At 53.5% G+C, this 19,357-nt stretch overlaps 1 protein-coding gene across 3 annotated transcripts in view; it reads right to left on the minus strand.

Annotated features, from left to right (window-relative positions):
- The window catches only part of BACE2 (beta-secretase 2), a 91,516-nt gene extending 72,412 nt beyond the window's left edge, over positions 1–19,104 (minus strand). The window contains exon 1 of one of the 3 annotated variants that reach the window (XM_060640497.3): positions 18,362–19,098. In XM_060640497.3, the coding sequence (XP_060496480.1) occupies positions 18,362–18,652 (291 nt within the window). In that variant the 5' untranslated portion in view covers positions 18,653–19,098. Of the gene's footprint in view, positions 1–2,095; positions 2,213–18,361 lie in introns of those variants that run through there. The other 2 variants (XM_060640498.2, XM_060640501.3) reach the window with 2 other exon arrangements.
- Between the last annotated feature and the right edge of the window lie 253 nt (positions 19,105–19,357).

Here is a 19,357-nt window from a genome sequence, read left to right on the forward strand (position 1 = left end):
GGAGCCAGCAGGCTGGGGGGGGGGGGGTGCCCACACGCCTCCCCACCTATGCAGGTGGGAAAAGTCAAGCAAATCCAAGCCGCACCCTGACTTCTGCGGCTGCCCGTAAAAAAGCGGACAGCGCCACAACTCAGGTAAGTGACACCCGCCGATGGGAAAGGGGAGACACCACACGCAGGCTCTGCCCGGCCATCGCTCCTGGAAGTTGATATTTATGGTTTAGATAAAGCTTCCGACCGCCCGGCGCTATCCTGGGGCTGCTCCGGGAGAGGCGCTTATTAAACAAGGCAGCCCGCACATCTTCCAGAAGGCCGGGCGTCCGAACAGGCTGGCGGATGAACCAATGAATGCCTCTTTCCTGGGCGTCTATGCTATTCCAAGACACCCACGAACTCAGCTCATCGATGAGCAGTTTCTCTTGTATCGAACCAGCCCCACCCCCCCTTACAGGGCACCCGAATTCTCACAGACTAGTGACTCTGAAAATTGGTGGAGAAGTTAGTCCGTCAAGAAAAATATTCTTGGGGCGCCTGGGTGGCTCAGTCGGTTGAAGGTCCGACTTCAGCTCAGGTCACGATCTCGCGGTCCGTGAGTTCGAGCCCCGCGTCAGGCTCTGTGCTGACGGCTCAGAGCCTGGAGCCTGCTTCCGATTCTGTGTCTCCCTCTCTCTCTGCCCCTCCCCCGCTTGCACTCGGTCCCTCTCTGTCTCTCTCAAAAATAAACATTAGAAACAGTTTTTTAAAAAAGAAAAAGAGTTTTGAGTACTCAGCCCCATGCATGTATACATCTAGGACTTACATGCTAAGAGCAAGTTTAGCAGTGGTTCAGGGCACAAGATCGGGGCCCAGACCAGCTGTTTTCAAATCCTGGCTCTGCTCGCCCACCAGCTATGCCTCAGGCTCCTCATCTGTGAAATGGGGATGATGAATCCTAAACTTTCACCTTCCCTAATGTCAATCAGTAGTTCTAGCAAACTAACCAGAAGGCGCTACTTCTCTCTATGTGGTTGGTTTTTTGTTTTTTTTTTTTTTTCCTTAAGTAATTAAAATTCTTTGGAAGATTTCTACACAGGTAATAAATGGTCTCCAAGGGTTCAAAAGTGTTTATGTACATAGCAAACATACCATTTCTGGTGGCAGAAGTTAAACAATGATGGAAACATTTAAAGAGATCATCTTTGGGGGTGTGCCTGAGTGGCTCAGTCAGTTAAGCGTCTGACTCTTGATTTTGGCTCAGGTCATGATCCCAGGGTCATGCGACTGAGCCCCACATCGGGCTCCACACACAGCATGGAGTCTGCTTGGGTTTCTCTCTTTCCCTCCCCTTCTCCCCTGTTCATGTTCCCACTCTCTCTAAAAAATTAAATTAAAATAAGTAAAGATACCATCTTCCAGAGACTTCTCTCCTTAGGAGTTTCTTACAAAAAAGCCGTTTCTAATGCAGTGTGAAAGTATCACCTTAAAAAGGGACCTGTTTTAATTGCTTATTATTTTTTGTCAGCATCTGCTAAGTAGCAAACCACTGCCAGTCACCCTGTAATCACAATAAAAGCCAGCCAGTCTGCAACGGTGGCTTTCTGGGAAGTGAAAGCACGTAACTTTATCTTGAGAGGTCTTGATCTTTCCAACATACCAGACGGATAATGTGCTGGAGCCTGCAGAATGTTCTGCGGGCTGTCAGCAGAGAACAGGTGACGGAACAAAGGCAGTGCTCTCGGGGCCTCTGTCCCGCACCATCAAGGGGGGTGGGGGGAGGGGAGACAGGCGCCTACACACGCCTACCTGCTTTTCTAGACGCATGCTACCCTCTTTTCTCCATCTGGCTTTCCTGACTTGAAGATGTTTTGTTGTGGTTGTTGTTGTTTAGCTTATTTATTTATGTTGAGAGAGAAAGTAAGCACAAGCAGGGGAGGGGCAGAGACAGAGGGAGAGGGAGAATCCAAAGCAGCCTTGCACTGCCAGCACGGAGCCTGGTGTGGGTCTCGAACTCATGAACCGGGGAGATCACGACCTGGGCCGAAATCAAGGGTCTTAACGGACTGAGTCACCCAGGAGCCCCTCCTCACTTGAAGTTTTGAACGACAGTCCTCACTCACAGCTGCATCGCGTCCCACAGTGTAGACCAACACTTCCCTCCAGGAGTCAACTTTCCACAAACATCCGGGTTGTCTCCAATGGTTTGCGGCTGCAGGTGACATCACCAGAGCCTTGGGGGATGCTTTTCATGCCCTCCCCCCATAACCTGTGTAAACCCACAGAAGCAAATTTGTGAGCCAAAGGGCAAATGCGTACATAATTCTGAGACATTTCCCAACCCCCCTCCATAGCCTTTGTATGATGGCGTCATATTTTGGTAGAATGTTGTTGTCACACGACTGCCTTCAAACACGCTCTGAAACTTGCTCTTCCCCATCCTTGAATGAAGTCTTGGGCAAAGGCTGCATTCTTCCAAAAGCTTTGTGGGAATTCATTCATTTTCGGGCATGATCGGCCGAGCCCTGTCTAAGGTCAAAACTCAAGCTCGTCCAGTATGGTAGGCCCGCCTTAGGCTCAGAAACCCACCCTGGGGAAGGGGAGGCATGACTGGATTTACTTCTGTTTCCCCACCTGGTTCACAATAATGCCTGTGATCTCCCCAGGACTGGAGCCAAAGGAAAGGGGGGGTTGAGGGAAGAACACGTTCACCTGACTTCGCGACTGGTACATCCTGGAGGTGGCCGATGTCTACACCCTCAACCCTCATCCTGCGGGGTATTCGGTGGGTTCCTCAGAGAGCCGGGAGCTCCCCCGCCCCCATGCCCACCACAGAGAGCTCCCACCTGCCGGTGTGAGCAAAACCACCGCCAGCCAGCTGGCCACCTAGGCCCGCTCATCTCAACTCTGCCACTGTAGGGTGAGACGACTTACAACACATAACCATCATCCATATGGCTGCATTCCAATAAAACTTTACAGAAACAGGCAGATTTGGCCCATGGGCCTTAGTCTGCTCGCCCTCTCACTCCTCCTGGTGGTCCTAAGCGTCTGGCCAATAGCAGCAATGAAGACATTAAGGAGAAGACTTTTTTAGACTTGTCCTCCTCTTCTTGGGAGAGGTTAAGAAGAATGACAAATTGCATTAAGTAATTTTTTAATTTTTACCTTAGAGAGCATACAAGCAAGCGAGAGGAGCAGAGGGAGGGAGGGAGGGAGGGAGGGAGGGAGGGAGAGAGAGAGAGAGAATATCTTAAGCAGGCTCCATGCTTGGCGTGGAGCCCAAAGCACGGCTTGATCCCACAACCCTGGGATCATGACCTGAGCTGAAATCAAGAGTCGGGACACAACCCGCTGAGCCACCCAGGGGCCTCTCAAGTATTTCTTTTTTTAATTAGTAAGCTACTTTTTTCCCAAAAACTTCTGATGGCACAACATTTGGAACATTTTTGGCTGCAAGTAAAAACCAGATTTCAAGCGGCTCAAACAAGTGGGGATTATTCTCCACGTCCAGAAGTGTCTAGAGAGAATTGGTATTAGATCAACACCTCACAGAAAACCAGCGTCAAATCTCTGCTGCTCCCCCCAAACCTGTCTCTCAAGGTCAGATGCTGGCTACCTGTTGACAGGCTTTCACCTTCATCAATGGCAGGAAGGAGCAGAAATTATAATCCCAGCCACATCCATTGTTTCGATCAGGAGAAGCTTCCCAGAAATCCTCCAGGAGACCCCAATTTACGTCCCACCGTCCACCGCTATGGGCTGAGTCACACAGGCCGCCGCAGGCCAGAGAGGAGAGGATTGGGAAGGTGTTCTGATCTGACCACCCAAGTGGAAGTATCGCTCACTGGTCAGGTAACAGGGTCACTGTCACCGCCATGTTTCAAAACCTAGGCACGCATGTAAATAACAAAAACTCACTCTATACGTGGTCCACACACACAGCCTTCCTCTTGGTCTTTTAACGCTTCCCTTTAATTGATTTACTTTAATTTTTTTTTTTAATCTTTATTTTTGAGAGAGAGAGAGAGAGAAACAGAGTGTGAGCAGGGGAGGGGCAGAGAGAGACAGGGAGACACAGAATCCGAAGCAGGCTCCAGGCCCTGAGCTCTCGGCACAGAGCCTGACACGGGGCTCAAACCCACGAACCAGGAGATCATGACCTGAGCCCGATTCGGACGCTCAACCGACTGAGCCCCCCAGGCGCCCCTACGTGATTTACTTTTTTAAAGTAGGCTGCATGCCCAGCGTGGGGCTTGAACTCCCAACCCTGAGACCGTGAGTCACATGCTCTACCGACTGAGCCAGGCACTCCCAACACTTGCCTTTTAAATATGAACAGTCAGCCACTAATCCCCGGACATCTGAGGAAAGAAAGTCTGTGGCGTGTGACACAGACCAGACCAGGCCCCTAAGGGCAGGATTCAGGGGCAGCAGAGAAAAGGCAGGAAGCGGGAAGAAAATTTCCAAAAAAAAAAAAAAAAAAGAAAGAAAATCGCAAGTAATTTCCTCAGAGAAATAGCAGATATGCAGTTTTGGGACAAGAATAAAGTACAAGCATGAAACGGAACATTCAGAGGAACAAGAAAGCGCTCTCGAAAGTGAACGTGAAGGTGGCAGCCGAGAATCTGCCATAGAAGCAAAGACCAAGGGATGGGGACAGGAGACCGAACCAGAAGTTCAACATCTGGGCAACTCTTTTTGGTCCCCCAAAAAGAGAGCGGACATTTTAACTAGAAAATCCCTCAGAACTGAACACCCTGAGCTTCTAGACCGAAAAGACGGCGTGCCCAACATTAAAAAACCAACCAACCAACAAAAACAGCCATTCGAAGGCACACTGCCATGAAATTTCAGACAACCAGACCTCAGAACGCCGCTTTTCCGGTATCTCCCTTAGCTCACTATCTCACACTTGGTTCGCTTACAACGAATCAGACACCAGAGTGCCGGTGGGGGGGGGGGGGGGGGGGGGGGAGGGGCTCAGTCGGTTGACGGTCCAACTTCGGCTCAGGTCATGATCTCACGGTTCGTGGGTTCGAGCTCCGCGTCGGGCTCTGTGCTGACAGCTCGGAGCTTGGAGCCCTGCCTCCGAGTCTGTGTCTCCCTCTCTCTCTGCCCCTCCCCTGCTCGTGCTCTGTCCCTCTCTCTCTCTCTGTCCAAAATAAATAAACATTCAAAGAAAGAAAAACAAAGAATCACAAACCACAGCTGCAACAGCGTCCGTGTGGAAGGCAAGGTGACCCTGCAGGTTGCGGAGGGATGCTGTCTGTCCGGCTGGAGGGGCCAGAACGGCTGGGTCTGTATTCACTCCTGGGGCGGGGGGCAGAGGGGACCTGAGGTGGGGCCGGCCCCCAGGCAGCCACAGGAAATGTGTGCCGCTGACTGGGAGCCCCACGCACGGCACTGGCAGAGCTGGGGTGGAGCGTGAGGCTGAGATTGGGGGCTGGGCAGGCCCCCGCCTCCCTGGAGGCCTGAACACAAACACTAGGATGTTTCACTTGTCCGGCCAGCGGCATGGCTCACAAACCCAGGACTGGGATGAACAGGTCCCCTAGTGAGTGAGCTAGTGAGTGAGCCAGCGAGGCACCAGCTCAGAGGTGGAGGGGAAGGTGGGGATGGTCTCCGCCCTCTATAAAGAGCCCAGCACGAGGCCTGCAACCCCACCCACCCAAAGACCACCAGTCTCTCCCATTTGGGTGGGGCAGATGGGGTCACAGAAACTACCGGGTCCCACGCAGGGGTAAGGGGCCAAAATGCACATATGTCTACAGACTTTAGGGCGACAGAACATATCTTAGGTATTTCTGAAATGAGCGTACATTCAAGGACTGGTGTCAGACAGGGTGCCTGGGTGGCTCAGTGGAGCCCGACTCTTGATTTCAGCTCGGGTCATGAGCTCACAGTTTGTGGGTTCGAGCCCCGCGTCGGGCTCTGCACTGGCAGCGCGGAGCCTGCTTGGGATTCTCTCTCTGCCCCTCCCCTGCTTGCCCGCCTCCCCCACCCCTCAAAATAAATAAATAAACTTAAAAAAAAAAAAAAGAAAAGAAAAAAGAATTGGTGGTGGGGCACCCGGGTGGCTCAGTTGGTTAAGAGTCTGACTTCAGCTCAGGTCATGATCTCACCGTTCATGAGTTCAAGCCCCGCATCAGGCCCTGTTCTGAAAAGCTCAGAGCCTGGAGCCTGCTTTGGAATCTGTGTCTCCCTCTCTCTCTGCCCCTTCTCTGCTCGAGCTCTGTCTCTGTCTCTCAACACTGAATAAACGTTAAGAAAAAATTTTTTAATTGGTGTTATATACGCTATACGTGCACAGCTGGATGATAAATCGTTAGGCTTCGGTAAGCTTGTGGATTTCACGAGAGTGTCAGGGTGTCTGGGACCTGACCCTGTCCTGTACCCCTTGCTTCACTGCCTTCAGACATCGCAAGGCACCTGGCAGGCAAAAGTGTTGAAGTCTCGGGTTCAGAGCACTCGACCTTCAAAGGAGGTTTTGTGGTTGTTTTTAACCTCAAAACATCATCTCCCTTTGCCCTCCCCCCCACCAAGCATTCTCCCTTGCTCAGTGCCCACACATCACATCCTCCTCTTCTGGAAAAAAGTTCAAAGTACGCGTCTCAATGAGAAGCACACTCTGGACTGACTCACAGAGGCTTCCGTGAGTTAGATTCTAGAGCGCTTTAGGAAGTTAGGATTTTAAAGCAGCGTTTCCAAACTGCTTTGTGAAAGGCCGAAATGATGCCCTCAAGTACATTCAGTGACGGAACCGTATTCCTTCTTTCCTTGCCCAGATATTGGCCTAACCGGTGCCAGCCACAGCTCCAGTGGGAGGGCTGCAGCGGCCGCAGCAAACCCCGTGCTGAGCCAACAGTTCCGTGCATCTGACCCTCAAAGCCCCAAGTGCGCGGCCCCTGTGACCGCCTGGAGGCCTGCTCTAACCAGCTGTAGGACCACAAATGCCAAAGGTTAGCCATTAGTTCGCCCACTCTGGAGCAGCCTTGGGCACACACCTGCAGGAGCAGGGGTGGGGGTGGGGGGAGGGGGAGCCCAGCGCCCTTGCCCTTCACCTGGGACCCCCAGTCCGTTGGGCATCCTCTCAGAGACCCTCAGGGGGCTCGTGTACCGCTGCCCACACCTGCAACCTCTCCCCGCACGCTCCCCTTCCCTTCTCCCCTCCCCCACCCTCTACACACGAATCCCGGGACCACCCGCCAAATACAGCACCCATCCACACGCTTAGCTCCATCTGTCCCTGGGGAACCTGACCGAAGGCACTGTTAGAAAACAAGCAACGGTCGTCTGGCGTCCCACCTCCCTTGGGCACGCTGAGCGTCATTTTGCTTTCTTTTTCTTAATTTTTTTTTCTAAGTTTTATTTATTTATTTTGAGGGAGAGCATACAAGCAGGGGAGGGGCAGAGGGAGAGAGAGAGAGGGAGGAGAGGGGGGGATCCCAAGCAGGCTCCGTGCTGTCAGCGCAGAGCCGGACGCGGGGCTCCCCGCGAACCGTGAGATCATGACCTGCGCTGAAATCAAGAGTCGGACGCGTAACTGACCAAGCCACCGAGGCGCCCCCATAATTTTCTTTTTTAATTCAGAAATTCCTGGCTAACCATGGTTAGCTCGCCCCACCCACTCTTCACTCCCTACGCTCGTGCACACACACGCACACGCATGCATATACACACACACACACACACACACACACACACACACACACACACACACTGACTCTCTAAGGACTCTGTTCTAATAAAATCTAACCCCAAAGCGCAATTTTAAAATAGAGGAAAGACAGGGGTGCCTGGGTGGCTCAGTCGATTAAGTGCCGGACTTCGGCTCAGGTCATGATCTCACAGTTCGTGGGTTTGAGCCCCGCGTCAGGCTCTGACAGCTCGGAGCCTGGAGTCTGCTTCGGATTCTGTGTCTCCCTCTCTCTCTGCCCCACCCCCACTCATGCTCTGTCTGTCTCTCTCTCAAAAATAAACCAACATTAAAAAAATTTAAAAAAAGGGGCGCCTGGGTGGCTCAGTCGGTTGAGCGGCCGACTTCGACTCAGGTCATGATCTCGCAGTCTGTGAGTTCGAGCCCCGCGTCGGGCTCTGTGCTGACAGCTCGGAGCCTGGAGCCTGTTTCAGATTCTGTGTCTCTTTCTCTTTGACCCTCCCCCGTTCATGCTCTGTCTCAAAAATAAATAAACGTTAAAAAAATTAAAAAAAAAAATTAAAAAAAGAAAATAGAGGAAAGATGAGCTACTCCCAAGGCCGATGCATCCGTCGGCAGCACCCAGGGCCCACGTGCATTCACGGTGAGGGACCCTGCCCAGTGCACAGCCCTTGCCTTCGCCTGCCTGGCCTCACCTGGTTCCCTCCACGTCTTCCCACGCTGCTGGCCACAGCCAAACTGCACTCCACACCCCCCCCCCCCCCCCCCCCCGGAGAACAGGGCCTGGCACACAGTAGTCACTCAATAAATGTGCCCAAGGAGGAGACCCGCAGTGCTGGAACAAGACAGGGCTTTGAAGATCAGGGGAGGTCCACGGGCGTCATGAGCAGCCACTGTTGGCTCGTGCCCACAGCAGATGCTTCTCGTGGGCATTCTCCCCTCACTGCTCCCAGGCCGGCGCGGGTGGCAGGCCGAGTTACCAGGATTTCTCACCCTTGGCATCGGTGACAGTTCAGACCAGACCATCACCTGCCATGGGGAGCCGTCCCGTGCCTCCCTTGCAGGATGTTCAACAGCGTCCCTGGCTTCCACTGGATGCCAGTGGCAACACCCAAGTTGTAACAACCAAAAAACATCTCAAGACAGTGCCCAATGTCCCCGAGAAGCCACAACATCCTGGGATAGAAAACCTCTGGGTTAGACCTATTTGCTGCCGGGTGTAAAAGCTCTCTTCCCACCCCCACTGGAGAGGGGCTGGGAAGCACAGAAACCAGCACCACCATATTCCCTTTCCACTTTAGCAAAAATAACCACCGTCCCACTAAAGGGAGGGACAGCAAAACAAAATCAGTGGCTGGAACCACTTCTAATAACTTCTGACTTGCCCCACGTCTTACAGAGCAAGCTTTCTAGAACACGTGTTATCAGTGAGAAGTCTGGCCTCCCCAGACTGCCCGATCCACAAGCCCAACAGTTAGGGCTGATCGGCAACGAGGTAGCCACAGGATGGGAGAGGAAGCCTTGAAACAGACATCAGCCCAACCAGGAAACCGGATGTCTGCTGCACCCAGGAACTGAAAAAGGAGGGCTTGTATTTACGCACTTTTTAATTTCCATTTTGTTCTCCTACTAACTCATTTTTATCGCTTTACAAATTATTGCCCCATGACAGACTGAAAAGTTAAAAAGGACACCGTCAGCACACGCGCCGTGAGAGCACGGTCCCTGGAGAAAACGCTCTCCTCATTTCCAACCTGCCAAACACAAGGAAGCTTCTGGAAGGCAGTCTGCTTGAGGTTGCTGAACCCGCAGAGGAGACACTGACCAAATAACATTTAGGAAGATGAAAAAAGCGACTCATTCCAGGTTCCACGCAGACAACCACCACGCAGAGGAGAAGCTGGCCTCTGTCCCGCTCGCAAACAGCGTCCCCGGGCTGGGGCCGAGTGCCTACTTAAGGGGGACCAGGGGAACAGGGCAAAATGCAGAGGACTCAACCATGACACGGGGGCTGGGTCCTGGGAAACCACTTCGACCCAGCCCTACCAGGCACTCTTAGTCCCTCCCGGCCAGCTGTGACCTGTGACCCGTGCCCTCCCCTCCCCCCAGGGTGCGGAGCCAGATTCTGCTTTTTAACAGATGCCCGGGTGACTGCACACAGCTGAATATTACAGCTTTCGCGAGCGCTCAGAACTGAAACAGATTGTAAACGTTGCGTGTTAGAGCCTCTGAAGGGATCTCAAGTCACCAGGTCGAATTTACAGATGAAGAAACTGAGGCTCTGAGAGGTTCTCCCACACCAGCACTTGGCAAGCAGCACCTCTACGGTCAGCACCCAAACACCTGCTTCCCAAATGACTGCACAGCTCCTGCCGGCTCCCCAGCGGCCTGTCTCGCTGAAAAAAGCTTATGGTTTCCGGGCGCGGCCTGATGTAGTGGAAAGGGCTCTGGATGCCCACGGAGGCTTCTGGAATCCACACCTACCTTCCCCGAGGAGCGTGTCTTCTCACCAGGGTCCTGGCTGTCCTAACCTCTCTGCTCCCGGGAAAACTTTTTGATTCGGTACCTTCCCCCGTTTTCCTCCACGGCACCACTTTCTGAGGGCCTGGCTTGTGGGCTGACTTTTTGTTTGTTTCTGGGGTGGGTTGCAGGGCTGGCAAACTGAAGCAGTCCCCCCACATACCGCCAATAAGGCCACTTATTCAGCGCGCGTGCGCTTTGGAGGCGCTCCTGGCACCGGGGAGCGCGAGCCTGGCCTTAGCGAGGCCAGGTATAAATCGTGGTGCTGGAAGGAGAGAAGTTTCCCACCGCCCTTAACGGCTCCCTGGAATGATGAAGCTGGCCCAGGGCAGCACCGTTTTACTCTTCGGACAGTGCTCTCTATCTTCCTAAAACGGCAGTGCTGAGATTGTGTATTACCAGGTACAGGTATATGACGTGCCATATAATAAAGATCCCAAAACGTCCAACCTGTGACCGGTGCTGGCTGGTGTGCACAAACTCATAAACAAACCTCCTAGTTGAGTGTCTTGAATGTGGCTACACCAGCAAGCCAGGAGCATTTTGTCCTCTTTGGGGATCCCAGGGGCGAAAAAAGCTACCGAACAGCAATGGGCAAAAAATAAATAATTAAGTAAATAATCAAATCGTCCGTTTGGGCCAGAAGAGGACCCCCAAGGGGTGGCCAGTCCAGCCATGCATCACACACCAGTTCTCCACGGCTCGGGAAAGGAGCTCAGAATACCGGCACACACCCTTACACTCTACCTGTAAATACGGGTAGACGTAAATACACACGATGTCACAGAAGCTAAGCGGGGCCATCCACCTGCCTCACAGCCATTCTGTTTCCAGGTAGTATCCACGGTCACTAGCATACGGTGAGCCCCGCTGTCAACATCGAACCCAGGCTGGGCAAGCAAAACAGAGTGAGAGGAATCCATGGCATATGGCAATGGAGCCAAGTGTGAGTAGAGGCCTCACTGCTGGTCATACAAGGAGGCTCTTGGGTTGGAGACAGAAGTGCCCATCGTTGTGAGAAGGGAGAGGATTCATTGTTAGAAATACCGACCCCCGGGTGGCTCAGTCGGTTAAGCATCTCCTGACTCTTGATTTCTGCTCGGGTCATGATCTCACGGTTTGTGAGTTCAAGCCCTGCATTGGGTTTAGCACTGACAGTGTAGAACCTGCTTGGGATTCTCTCTCTCACTCTCTCACTGCCCCTTGCCCAGTCTCTCTCTTATCTCTCTAAATAAATAAACTTAAAAATTTTTTTAAAGAAATACCAAATAAACGCCGTGCTGTCTAGTTAAATAGTAGGTTTATAACCTATTGGAAATATGTACAACCCCCCTTCCCCACAATGGAGTCCCAAACCCTTAGACATTTCACTTCTGGTTCTTCTTCCCCCCTCTGTCTCACGGGCTTATTTTCGGGGGCTTTGCAATGAGCATGCACCAAAGAACAAAGGGAGGAGGGACTGAAAGTCTCTGTGTCACCTCAGGGAATGTACGTTTGTTCCAACCAGACCACTTTTGGCTTTCCGTGGGCATAGGCGACTTCCCGGTAAGGCTGCAACCCCTCTCCCCCCCCCCCCCCCCCCCCCCCCGCAGTGCTCAGCCAATGAGGAACCAGGGGAGGGCCTCACCTCTGTAGTGCTCAGCCAATGAGGAACCAGGGGAGGGACTTGCACGCGAGGAGATAAATTGTCTGCTGTAACTGCCCTGAGCGTGCCTGTCCATCAGACACCTGCTCTTGCAAGAACGTTGATTAAAGCCTCGCTTCACTGTGCTTGAGTCTCCGCATCCCTCCTTTGATTGGGTCGGTGGGTTTATTTCTAACATCATCGCAATGGATGCACCAGCTACTCCTGCTGCACTCTGCCTGGGGCTGGGGCAAAAGTCAGCGCCCACCAACCCCCACGCTCAGCCTAGGTGGACCCGGAAACCCGGGCCAAAGGCTTGACCTGCTCATACCGTGTCTGTGATATAAAATAAACCCAAGGGCTGCCAGGCGCCACAGGGAAGGGAAAAAGCCACCGCCTTGAAACTCCTGTCCTCGGGTTCAACACAGCACGGACTACCACCGTGGAGAAATCACTCATCTCGCCAGCTAACCTTAAACCTCCCCTTTTCAAGTTTTAGTTAGGAGACGCCAGCAATCATTCCAGGAAGAAGCAGGAAGCCCAAAGGAGGTTAAGCCCACCTATCTGCAACAAAGGAAGTCAGAAGTTGAGAAAGGGCTAGATATGACAGGTAGGAGTACTACAAGTGAAAGGTGTGTATTCTGTATCTAATATGTTCAATAAAGACGGGTGACAGATGCCTTATAGTCTTTAAAACATGAAATACAAGCTTTCAAGCCTTTTACATCTTTGTTGTTCCCAACATGAGTATTTCTTAGTCATAGGTATTTAAAATACCAGCGATCCGAGCTTACACAAATGGACTTTGCTCAAGTTAGGCAATGATTCTGGCAACTCGAGAATTTGTGCAACGTGACAAGAAATGTTTAAAAAATATGTTGAGTCCTGGGGCACCTGGGTGGCTCAGTCAGTTGGGCCTCAGACTTCGGCTCAGGTCATGATCTCATAGTTCCAGAGTTCGAGCCCCGCGTCGGGCTCTGTGCTGGCAGCTCAGAGCCCAGAGTCTGCTTCGGATTCTGTGTCTCCCTCTCTCTCTGCCCCTGCCCCGCTTACACTCTGTCTCTCTCTCAAAACTAAATGAACATTTAAAAATAAATAAATACATAAAAATAAAATTATTGGCAACTGAAACATGGGATAGAATGAAAGAAAATACACAGAATGACAAACTCAGAATGAACTTCTGGATTAAAACTCGTGTCCCGCTGGGGCGCCTGGGTGGCTCAGTCGGTTTCCCCCACAAAAATTATGTAGAAATCCTAACCCCTGGCGCCTGTCTTTACAGATGTGAAGACACTAAGATGAGGTCAGACCGGATCAGGGTGAACCCTAATGCAATGACCGGTGTCATTCTAAGAAGCAGCAAATTTGGACACAGAGACATACACAGCGGGGGATTTCCTGTGAAGACGGAGGCAGAGGCTGGCTGCTGGGGGAGGCAGGAGAGGGAACGGGATCCTGGCGACACCTTGATTCCGGATGGCCGCCCTCCAGAGCAGTGAGCGAATGTATTTCTGCTGTTTAAAGTCACCTAGTTTGCGGCCATTTGTCACAGCAGCTGCAGGAAACTAAGAACTCAAAAAGATCGCCAACCGATAAGAGCAGGGCAGCACAGGGCGGCCGATCGCCTGTCCTCGGTCACGAGTGTGTGATGCCACAGCGTCCTGGAGGCTCCCCGCAAAACCCAGGTCACCCACGGGTAAATTAAAATGGGTATTTTTTTTGAAAGTCCAGATGCAAAAGAGGGGTAGTGGCCCGGGGAGCTGGGCAGACCCCACGGATCGATACCCCAGCTGGGCCTCTCACCAGTGGGACCACGGACAGATTGCTGGGCCTCTCGGGATCTCGCTCTCTCCATCTGAAAACTACTAAGTCAAGTCACTTACCCGCCCTTCGCAGGGCTGTTTGCAGGATTAGAGGAGGTGACCTGTGCAAAATGCTTAGCGTGGGGCCCAACATCCAGTGAGCCTGAAATAAAGGTTGGCTATTAATATTAACAGTTGCTAGCGACTTCTCAGACGGTCCCTCTAAGGTGCTTTGCGCAGATGTCTCGGCCTGGCCTTTCCATCTTCCGCAGGAGGACTTGGATCATAATTCTTTCTCTAGAGCTCAGGAGCTGGCACCTTTCACTCACAGAAGCTGGTGGGAACCTAGCCTTGACTTTCTTGTTCTTTTAACCCCAGACACGTCATTGTCCGTAATATTTACCATCTCATTGTGTTCCAGCAAATGTATTCTCGGGGGACGCCGGGGCGGCTCAGTGGGTTAAGCGTCCGACTCTTCATTTCGGCTCAGGTCATGATCTCCCGGTTTGTGGGTTTGAACCCCGCATCAGGCTCTATGCTGACAGCTCAGAGCCTGCTTGGATTTCTGTCTCTCTCTCTCTCTCTTTGCCCTATTCTCTGCACGCACAAACACATGCTCTCTCGCTCTCTCTCTCTAAAAAATAAACATTAAAAAAAACAACAACACTTATTCTCGGTGCCCATCCCTTTTTCCAGCCTTGCCTGCAGTGAGGCTTAATGTAATTCAGGGACACTGGATTGCTTGTTCTAAAAAAGACAAACTCCTAAATTGCATATCCTTGGCACATATTTTCAATCCAAAGTCTTCCAAACAATTGTGTACTAAGAAGTGATAAGCCAACATGCCGTGATTAAAATGGGAGTCCCCAAAATAATTTTGTAGCTCTTTACATTCGAATGGTTAAGTATGAAGATCGTATTTCTGTCTGTTTCATCCCTATTGGTGGAGAGAGGACAGAACAATCCTTCAACAGAAACCCCGGAGGCCTTTTGAGGCCATTACCAGGTACAGAGCTGCAGACCCCCTAGCATCTCCAGTGGGTTTATCGTGTCAGCATGGAAGCCTTTTTTTTGTTTAAATAATGGAAATTGCTATAATTATCATCATTTTAGCATGCCATTATTATTAATACGACCAAACCGTATGGTTCAAGCAGAGGCGGGTTCTCTACTGTTCAAACGAGGTCACATGATGGTATCCAACACCTGGCCCGCATCCCCATGCCCACGTGGTCCTGCTCTCCCACGGGCTTCGGGGCAGATGCCCGTGATGTCTTGAAGAGTGTCAGGCAGAACGACAGACCCCCCCCCCCCCCAGTTCTTGATTAAGGCATGCGGGGACCAAGCACGTGTGCACGTGTCCAACAGTTGGCTCTCCCTTGGGAGAGCAGGGACCTGCGTGGCTCTGGTTCCTGTTGACCTGTGGCTCTCCCCCAGGCACACCTGGGTCCAACTCTTCATCATGTCGCCCTGAAGGAAGGGAAAGGACGAAGGGGCCGCGGGGGTTGGAGTCCCTCGTTGGTCACGTTATTAAGTCCCTGACACCTTGGGGTTTAAGGTCCAGGGAGCTCTGGCTGGACAGGGAGGGTACTTGGAGGCCAAATTTTTCTTTTTAAAGGGAAACGGAGGGGTGCCTGGGTGCCTCTGTTGAGCGTCTGGCTCTTGCTTTTTCGGCTCAGGTCAGGATCTCACGGTTTGTGAGTTTGAGCCCCGAGTTGTGCTGTCAGCACAGAGCCCTCTTGGGATTCTCTCTGTCTCTCTCTCTCTCTGTCTCTCTCTCTGTCTCTGTGTCTCTCTCTCTCTCTCTCTCCCTCCCTCTTTGCCCCTCCCCTGCTCTCTCTCAAAAATAAACAAACTTTAAAAAGGGAAAAGTAAAATAAAGGAGGCGGGAAGGAAAGGGAGCAGGTAGGCAGGGGCCCAGTGGTTCGGAACTCGGCTTCTGGACTCCAGCCACCTGGGCCCGATTTCTGGCTCTCTTTCTTGTCCCGTCCCCTGGGCCAGCCATTCAACTTCCTCAGGTTTGTTGTCCCATCCCCTAAATGGGCATCAGGACTGGGAGGTGGTTGAGAACCCCCAGGGAGAGCACCCGTGAGACACGCAGCAGGCTGCTTGCCACGAGGGGAGCCCTCCAAACGATCTGCGACTGTTACTTCTCCAAAAATTCTTGGTTATTTAATGCTTGAATTTACAATTTCATTTTTCTCTCCACCTAAGCAAGTTTTATTTTAGGCTTAGGAGAATCAGCAGAGAATAAATGCATAACTCTTGGCCATTAACAGAGCAGGAAACCTCACTCCAAGTTCAGAAGTCACCCCAGGGCCTGCTGCAAACACCCTGCTGGTGGCCAGAGACATTTCGGGAGGAGACAGGGAAGAAATGAATCCCAGTGCACTTGTCACTAACACCTATAGTAGGCATTTGGAAAGATCGTACACACGGATGTTGCTATAAAACAGCTTATTACTAAATCAGGCCAAGAAGGAGGAACAGAATATTTCATTCCCCGTCAAATGTAAAAATTAAATCTGGATTGTTAAAAACAGCCTTCCCTGGAAACATGCTAATCTTTAACTGAGACATAACCTTGAATGAACTACTCCCTTGGCCAAGGTAAGGATACAAACACGAGGCATTCAATACATTCCTGTTATTTAAACTTCATCATTTTAAAGTAAAGGTCACTGGGGCGCCTGGCTGGCTCAGCCTGTAGAGCATGCGACTCTTGATCTCGGGGTTGTGAGTGCAAGGCTCACGTTGGACCCAGAGCTTACTTAAAAAAATAATAAAATAAAGGAAAGGTCACTGCATTAATTAATAAAGAAAAGCTATCATTTATGAAAGTTTTTGTTGTGAGAGCCCCAGAGAAAAGTTTTTTTTGTTTTTTTTTTTTTAAGCTTTTCTTGAGACTTTTTTTTCCCCCATCCCCTTTCTAGTCCCCGGAGGCAGACTTCAAACCCCCTTTTTTTTTTTTTTTCCTTTTTTTTTTTTTAAATTTTTTTTTCAACGTTTTTTTTTATTTATTTTTGGGACAGAGAGAGACAGAGCATGAATGGGGGAGGGGCAGAGAGAGAGGGAGACACAGAATCGGAAACAGGCTCCAGGCTCCGAGCCATCGGCCCAGAGCCCGACGCGGGGCTCGAACTCACGGACTGCGAGATCGTGACCTGGCTGAAGTCGGACGCTTAACCGACTGCGCCACCCAGGCGCCCCTCAAACCCCCTTTTATCACAGCACCCAAACTGCCCTCATTTTTTCTTCAGTACAAAGAATTCCTTTCCACTCAAAAAATTAACAGGAGCTCTTGCCCTCAAGGCACACATTCCCAAGGGGAGAGTCATTTCCGGTCCCAAAACATCATCCTTAGGCCACAAAAGAGGTTGATCGTCAATATCTTGAGAAATCTTGGGAAGGCAGAAAAGTACAAAGTTCCCACTACCAGCTGGAGTATTCACGTGGTGGCTTTGACCAGCACCAGCCTCTGCGGTCAAGTTAAGCTTCCTCAGCTGACTCCTACCCCCTCCTCCCTCCCCACCATCCACCCCGGGAGCCACCACTTAGACGAAAGGCAAAAAGCAAAGTTTTGAGCTGAACACATTTCTGAAGGGTTTTGGTTTTTTTTTTTTTAAACTAATTAAGCAAGTATAGAAGTTATTCTGCAGAGCTTCTTTTTTTAAAAGAATTAGCATGGCGCATCTTTCCTCTTCAGAAAAGTCTTGAATAATTTAATTAGAATTACACCCAAGTCATGAGTATGTTCTATTTATGGGGGAATCATAGCTGAATTAAAACCCAAATGACAACGTTAAAAATAAAAATAAAGTATCTTGAGACTGTACTCAATTGATAAGAAAAACCTGACTTCACATCACACTTGGATTAGGTAATGTGTTAGGAGGAGGAGAGCCAACTCGACTCCTGAAATTTTCCTGTTCTTCAGATTGCCGAGCCTGGGGCCACTGGGTTCTCGTTACAAAGAAAAAAAAAAGTGCTAATAAATGAAAATCAGATTAAGAGAAAAAGAATGCCGCTTGGTTTTATTTTTATTTTGTCCTCGGGAGGCCACTCGGTCCCCGGCAGCCTGGCTCAGCCCCCGTTTGCTCCGCAGGCGCCGGACTGCGCTTTCATACATTCGGCAGCCACGTGTGCGGCCGCCGGGCTCGGTGCAGAGAGGCTGGGCGGCCGGACCGGCGAGAGCACGCCGACGCGCCAACTCCGGGAGAGGGACGCGGCCACGCGGCCCCCTCCGCCGGGCGCACGCACACAGCCTTCTCCCCGGGCGCTGCGCCGCCGGGGCCGGCCACGGGCTCCCGTGGCCATGAGACAGCATGGGGGTGGGGGGATCGTGGGGACCAGAAGAGGAACCCGAAGCGAGCCCCTTGGCGGCCTCGGCATCGCGCCCGAGGCCCACGGCGCCGGCTGCCCGCTCGCCAGGAGGGCTGCCCCTTAGAGGCGCTCGCCGCCCGGCGGCTCGGGGCGGAGGACGCACAAGTTCTGAAACACTCGCGCACGCCCTCGGCAGCGCCCCGGGGCAGGACGCCCGGCCGCCCCGCGTCCCCAGGGCGCGCGCCCCGCTCCCGGCCCGGCGGGGGCCCCTCGGCGTCCCGCCCCGCCCCCCAGCTCTGCCCTGCCGGCGTGTGGTCGGGGGCGACGCTAAGCCGCGCGCGGGCACCGCCGGGCGCCCCCCGCCCCACCCCCCCCCACGGGCCCCCCGGGAAACCCGCGGCTGCAGCCTGGGGGACCGCAGGGGCGGTGGGGAGCGGGCGAGCGCCCACCAACCTACCTTCTGCGGGGGGGTCCCGATCAGCATCTCCAGGTAGTAGCCGCGGCCGGAGTCCCCCTGCAGGTTGTCCACCATGGCCAAGAAGTTGGCCGCGCCGCCGGCGGGCTCCAGGGCGAGCGCCAGGCCGTCGGCTCCGGGCGCGGCGCGGGGCGCGGCGGGGGTCCCGGGCCCGGGGGTGGGCGCGGCCACGCGGAGGGGCAGCGTGAGGGGTGCGGGGGCCGGCGCCGGGGCTGCGCGCAGGAGCCAGTGGGCCAGCAGCGGCAGCAGCAGCGCCCGGGCCTGCGCGCCCATGCCCGCGGCGGGGCCCGGGGGGCGCGCGCGGCCCGGCCCGTCCCGTCCGGCGGTGGCGGCGGCGGCGGCGGCTCGGAGGTTCGGCGCGGGGCTGCGGGCAGGGCCGGGCGCGCACGGGGCGGGCGGGCGGCGGCGGCGGCGGCGGCGGCGGCGGCGGCTGGGAGGAGCACCGCGGGAGGAGGACTGCAGGAGCGGGAGGAGGCGCCGGAGCCGGAGCCGCCCCAGCCCGCGCCGCCAACTTGAGCAAGTTGGTCGCCGCTGCCCCCTCTGGCGGGCGGCGGCTGCCCCGCAGGGGCCGGGCCCCTCCCCCGCGGCCAAGGTCACGGCGGAGCGCGGGGTCCGCGGGAGCGCCCCGGACGCGCCCCGCCCGCCCTCGCTCGTCTCGGGCCGCGCCTCTTCCCCGGGAAACTCGAGTCCCGAATTTCCTCGGAACGCGCCCCGCTGCTACGGCCAACGGATGTGACGAGGCTCATCTGATACCAGGGGGAAAGTTTCGGGAACCCTTAAAGGGGCAGCAAGGGCCTGAACTGGCCCCGGGACCCCGCGCGCGAGGGGGCCCCGCAGGGGCGGGGGGGGGGGGTGAGTGGAGGGTCAGAGAGGAGAGTGGGGAATCGTCAAAGAGCCGCGAGCGTCACCAGGAGTCAGCGCCTCCCCTCGCCAAGTTCCTCCCCGCAGCACTTCAGCCCGGCGGAGTCTGGCTGCCTC

This window comes from Panthera onca, chromosome C2 (assembly GCF_046562875.1).
Source record: "Panthera onca isolate mPanOnc1 chromosome C2, mPanOnc1 haplotype 2, whole genome shotgun sequence".
NCBI lineage: Eukaryota > Metazoa > Chordata > Mammalia > Carnivora > Felidae > Panthera > Panthera onca.